This window comes from Entelurus aequoreus, linkage group LG13, assembly GCF_033978785.1.
Source record: "Entelurus aequoreus isolate RoL-2023_Sb linkage group LG13, RoL_Eaeq_v1.1, whole genome shotgun sequence".
Taxonomy (NCBI): domain Eukaryota; kingdom Metazoa; phylum Chordata; class Actinopteri; order Syngnathiformes; family Syngnathidae; genus Entelurus; species Entelurus aequoreus.
The window spans coordinates 65,240,485-65,247,138 of NC_084743.1; the positions used below are offsets into that span (position 1 = coordinate 65,240,485).

Sequence of the window (6,654 nt, forward strand, 5' to 3'; positions counted from 1 at the left end):
ATCAACGTTGTGTCAATATCCGTTTTAAAGAACATGTATGTATAATCAACGTTGTATCAATGTCAGTTTTAAAGGACAGGTACGTATAATCAACATTGTATCAATGTCAGTTTTAAAGGACAGGTACGTATAATCAACGTTGTATCAATGTCAGTTTTAAAGGACATGTACGTATAATCAACGTTGTGTCAATGTCAGTTTTAAAGGACATGTACGTATAATCAACGTTGTTTCAATGTCAGTTTTAAAGGACATGTACGTATAATCAACGTTGTATCAATGTCAGTTTTAAAGGATATGTATGTATAATCAACGTTGTATCAATGTCAGTTTTAAAGGACATGTACGTATAATCAACGTTGTATCAATGTCAGTTTTAAAGGACATGTACGTATAATCAACGTTGTATCAATGTCAGTTTTAAAAGGACATGTATGTATAATCAACGTTGTATCAATGTCAGTTTTAAAGGACAGGTACGTATAATCAACGTTGTATCAATGTCAGTTTTAAAGGACATGTACGTATAATCAACGTTGTGTCAATGTCAGTTTTAAAGGACAGGTACGTATAATCAACGTTGTATCAATGTCAGTTTTAAAGGACATGTACGTATAATCAACGTTGTATAAATGTCAGTTTTAAAGAACATGTATGTATAATCAACGTTGTATCAATGTCAGTTTTAAAGAACATGTATGTATAATCAACGTTGTATCAATGTCAGTTTTAAAGAACATGTATGTATAATCAACGTTGTATCAATGTCAGTTTTAAAGAACATGTATGTATAATCAACGTTGTATCAATGTCAGTTTTAAAGAACATGTATGTATAATCAACGTTGTATCAATGTCAGTTTTAAAGAACATGTATGTATAATCAACGTTGTATCAATGTCTGTTTTAAAGGACTGGTACATATAATCAACGTTGTATCAATGTCAGTTTTAAAGGACATGTACGTATAATCAACGTTGTATCAATGTCAGTTTTAAAGAACGTGTACGTATAATCAACGTTGTATCAATGTCAGTTTTAAAGAACATGTACGTATAATCAACGTTGTATCAATGTCAGTTTTAAAGAACATGTATGTATAATCAACGTTGTATCAATGTCAGTTTTAAAGGACTGGTACGTATAATCACTGTTGTATCAATGTCAGTTTTAAAGGACATGTACGTATAATCAACGTTGTATCAATGTCAGTTTTAAAGGACATGTACGTATAATCAACGTTGTATCAATGTCAGTTTTAAAGAACGTGTACGTATAATCAACGTTGTGTCAATATCAGTTTTAAAGGACATGTACGTATAATCAACGTTGTATCAATGTCAGTTTTAAAGAACATATATGTATAATCAACGTTGTGTCAATGTCAGTTTTAAAGGACAGGTACGTATAATCAACATTGTATCAATGTCAGTTTTAAAGAACGTGTACGTATAATCAACGTTGTATCAATGTCAGTTTTAAAGGACATGTACGTATAATCAACGTTGTATCAATGTCTGTTTTAAAGGACTGGTACGTATAATCACTGTTGTATCAATGTCAGCTTTAAAGAACATGTACGTATAATCAACGTTTTATCAATGTCAGTTTTAAAGGACATGTATGTATAATCAACGTTGTATCAATGTCAGTTTTAAAGAACGTGTACGTATAATCAACGTTGTATCAATGTCAGTTTTAAAGGACATGTACGTATAATCAACGTTGTATCAATGTCAGTTTTAAAGGACGTGTACGTATAATCAGCATTGTATCAATGTCAGTTTTAAGTAGGCAGGCAGTAAAAAAGTATGACGTCCTACCCATAAATCCCATAAAATAAAAAAATAGCTTGGATAAAAGAAAATACAACTAAAAAAAAAAAAAACCACTCCAAAGAGGCGATATTACCCAAACTGTGTTGTAGGGGGTTTAGGGTGAGCAAATCAAGCGCTCTTTTTCCTCTTACCTAAGTCAACTCAATTCATTAATTAATTAATAATTAACATAAACTTTTTTAAAAAGGTATTTTTCTGGCCCCCGAATTCTGTCATCTGCCTCCTTGTTGACGCCATGGATGAATGGAGGCATGCATTCATTTGTCACCTTATGTTATCTGGCTTGCACACCGTCGCTAGGCAACGCACAGGAAGTGACAGATCTGTGGCGTGGTCACCTGACTTGAGGCAGCTGTGAGAGCAGGAGGACTGCTAGAGAGCATCGACCTCCGCGGGTCACGGTGCCGGCTGCGTGTTGCTGACCGACGGCGGAATTTAGCAGAACAACTTCGGGACATGTCAGAAAGGTAAGATGGGAGCGCCATTGTTGGACTTCCAACTGGAGCCTTTATTACTGCTAGTTTTCAAGCAAGTACAATAATAACATTACACATTTTTTATTATTCATTCATTTTACTATTATTATTATAAACCTTATGTCTTTATAGTCAATGGCCACAGTTAGTCCACAAATTAAATGTAAGTTGCAGGAAAAATTGGGCCCTTATATATTTATTTATTCATGGAAAAACTATTTTTTAATGAAATTAGTATTTCAATATTTAAAAAAAAAATACTGTTTTTTAATTAACATATGCAACATAATTAAAATACACATTTGCATTTTTGTAAATAAAAAAATATTGTGTTAAATAACACATTTAACATAATTAAAACATACATTTGCATTTTTTTTATTGTAAGTTGCAGGAAAATTGGGCCCTTATTTATTTATTCATGGGAAAAATATTGTTACACTTTTTTTAATCAATTTGGAATTTTATTTGGCTAATGATTTTTTTTTGTAAAACGAAATATGTGTGCTAAAAAAGGTTTTTTAATTTTTCAAAAATGTGTTTGTTTTCTATAAAACATTTTACATAATCAAAAAATAATTTAGCAGATACATTTTATTTTTTTTAAATTGTGTTTTTACATGACAAATGCAACGCTATTAAAAACATTTTGATAATTTTTTGTACTAAAACAAATTATTTGTATAATTTAAAAAAATCAAAGAACTTGTTCAATTATTGGTTTTGTGTACTTGAAAAAATTTGCTAAATTGTCAAAAAAAACTAAACATTTTTTTTAAATCAAAACATTTTGTTAAGTAAGTAATTTAACGAAATTTTTAAAAAAAAATTAAACAAATTTGTGTTTTTTAAATAATACTTTTGACATAATTAAACAATAAATTTTCATTTTTTAAATTGTAAAATGTTGTTTTTTTAAATAACAAATTTAACATAATTAAAACAAATTAGCAATTTCAAAATTAAACAATAAAAGGTTTTTAAAAAACATATTTAACATGATTAAAATATAAATTTGCATTTTTGTACATAAAAAAGATTGCGTTAAATAATACATTTGACATAATTAAACAATACATTTTCTTTTTTTTTAAATTGTAAAATGTTGTTTTTTTTAAATAACAAATTTAACATAATTAAAACAAATTAGCATTTTCAAAATTAAACAATAAAGGGTTTTTAAAAAAACATTTAACATGATTAAAATATAAATTTGCATTTTTGTACATAAAAAAGATTGCGTTAAATAACACATTTGACATAATATAAAACATAAATTAGCATTTTTAAAATTGTAACATTTTGTGTTTTTTCAATAACAAACTTAACATAATTAAAACACATTTGCATTTTCAAAATTAAACAAATTAGTGTTTTTAAATAAAATATGTAACATGATTAAAATATAAATTAGCATTTAAAAAAAAAATAATACTGTGTTAAAATTTAAACAAATGTACATTTTTGAAATTGTAAAATTGTGTTTTTAAAAAAACACATTTTACATAATTAAAACAAATTAGTATTTCAATATTAAACAAATGAGTGTTTTTAATTAACATATGTAACTTAATTAAAATATAAATTTGCCTGCATTTTTGTAAATTAAAAAACATAAAACATAATATAAAACATAAATTTGCATTTTTAAAATTGTAGCATTTTGTTTTTTCAATACACTTAATGTAATTTAAAAAATTAGCATTTTTGTAAACAAAAATATTGTGTTAAATAACACATTTATTATATTTTAAACATAAATGTAAATTTTTGAAATTGTAAAATTTTGTATTTTAAAAAACGAATTTACATAATTAAAAAAAAGTATTTCAATATGAAACAAATTAGTGTTTTTAATTACCATATGTAACTTAATTAAAATATACATTTGCATACATTTTGTAAACTAAAAAATTGTGTTAAATAACACATTTGACATAATATAAAACATAAATTAGCATTTTCAAAATTAAACATTAGTGTTTTTGGATAACATATGTAACATGATTAAAATATAAATTAGCATTTTTGTAAAAAAAAATAAAAAATAATACTGTGTTAAATAACACATTTACCATAATTTAAACATAAATGTAAATTTCAGAAATTGTAAAATTGTGTTTTTTAAAAACAAATTTTACATAATTAAAACTAATTATTATTTCCATATTAAACAAAGCATTGTTTTTAATTACCCAATGTAACTTAATTAAAATATAAATTTGCATACATTTTTGTAAATTGAAAAATAGTGTTAGATAACACATTTGACATAATATAAAACATAAATTTGCATTTTAAAAATTTTAAAATGTTGTGTTTCTTCAATAACAAACTTAACATATTAAAAATGAATTAGCATTTTCAAAATTAAACAAGTTAGTGTTTTTAAATAACAATTTAATTAACATGATTGAAATATAAATTTGCATTTTTGTAAACAAAAAAATATTGGGTTGGATAACACATTTACCATAAATAAAACACGATTGTACATTTTTGAAATTATAAAATGTTGTGTTTTTTAAATAACACATTTAACATAATTAAAACAAATGATTATTCATTCACCCATTTTCTACCGCTTGTGACATAAGTAACATAATTAAAATATACATTTGCATTTTTGTGAATAAAAAAAATATTGTGTTAAATAAGACATTGAACATATTTAAAACATACATTTGGAGACCAGGGAATAAAGCGAATAAATGTCAGGAGTCAACTTTGACCCCCAGACCACATAACTAAGAGTCATCCTGCTTCATGTGGAGTTTTGCATCCTATCAATTATAGAGCAGCTCACATTATGGAGCAGTGGCACACCTGCTCAGGTGTCCTCCCCCCTCACCTCCCCTCCCCCGCCTGTAACTCTAGCGCCAAGTCGGCGGTCATGTTCTAGGTCCACACCCGCTAACGTGAAGGTTTCCTCTCAGTTCTTCAGATGTGAACACCTTCAGTGCAGGCAGCCTTCCCAAATCCTACTCGTCCCGCTACTCTGAGCTCGGTGTGGCACACTTACCTGCTTCTGCGCGCCACGGTTCTGATTCTGGACTTGGATCCACACCCGTAAGTTGTTTGCTGCACCAAACATTAAAACAATGTTGACAACTTGTTGAATGAGGTCCTGACGTTGAGCAACTCAAACGTAACGTCGAAACAACGTAGGCTACTTTTTGACCACCTTTAATCAATGTCAGGTGTGACGTTGATTTGACCATTGAATGTTGGTCATTTTCCTAACAACAATCCAACCTTAGACATCAACGTTGTCTCAGTTTACAAATACAGCTATTTTGCAACGTTGTTTCAATGTCAGTTTTAAAGGACGTGTACGTATAATCAACATTGTATCAATGTCAGTTTTAAAGAACATGTATGTATAATCAACGTTTTATCAATGTCTGTTTTAAAGGACATGTACGTATAATCAGCATTGTATGAATGTCAGTTTTAAAGAACATGTATGTATAATCAACGTTTTATCAAAGTCAGTTTTAAAGAACATGTATGTATAATCAACGTTGTGTCAATGTCAGTTTTAAAGGACACGTACGTATAATCAACGTTGTATCAATGTCAGTTTTAAAGGACATGTACGTATAATCAGCATTGTATGAATGTCAGTTTTAAAGAACATGTATGTATAATCAACGTTTTATCTAAGTCAGTTTTAAAGAACATGTATGTATAATCAACGTTGTGTCAATGTCAGTTTTAAAGGACATGTACGCATAATCAACGTTGTGTCAATGTCAGTTTTAAAGGACATGTACGTATGATCAACATTGTATCAATGTCAGTTTTAAAGAACATATATGTACAATCAACGTTCTATCAATGTCCGTTTTAAAGAACATGTACGTATAATCACTGTTGTGTCAATGTCAGTTTTAAAGGACATGTACGTATAATCAGCATTGTATGAATGTCAGTTTTAAAGAACATGTATGTATAATCAACGTTGTGTCAATGTCAGTTTTAAAGGACATGTACGCATAATCAACGTTGTGTCAATGTCAGTTTTAAAGGACATGTACGTATGATCAACATTGTATCAATGTCAGTTTTAAAGAACATATATGTACAATCAACGTTCTATCAATGTCCGTTTTAAAGAACATGTACGTATAATCACTGTTGTGTCAATGTCAGTTTTAAAGGACATGTACGTATAATCAGAATTGTATCAATGTCAGTTTTAAAGAACATGTATGTATAATCAACGTTGTATCAATGTCAGTTTTAAAGGACATGTATGTATAATCAACGTTTTATAAATGTCTGTTTTAAAGGACATGTACGTATAATCAACGTTTTATAAATGTCAGTTTTAAAGAA

The 6,654-nt window shown here is 28.1% G+C and overlaps 1 protein-coding gene across 1 annotated transcript in view; it reads left to right on the plus strand.

Moving 5' to 3' along the window:
- The first annotated feature begins 1,621 nt into the window (after nucleotides 1-1,621).
- LOC133663951 (uncharacterized) overlaps nucleotides 1,622-6,654 on the plus strand; it is a 13,497-nt gene continuing 8,464 nt past the window's right edge. Inside the window, exons 1-2 of the mRNA XM_062068689.1 lie at nucleotides 1,622-2,304; nucleotides 5,250-5,382. Of these exons, the coding sequence (XP_061924673.1) occupies nucleotides 2,294-2,304; nucleotides 5,250-5,382 (144 nt within the window). The 5' untranslated portion in view covers nucleotides 1,622-2,293. The remainder of the gene's footprint in view (nucleotides 2,305-5,249; nucleotides 5,383-6,654) is intronic.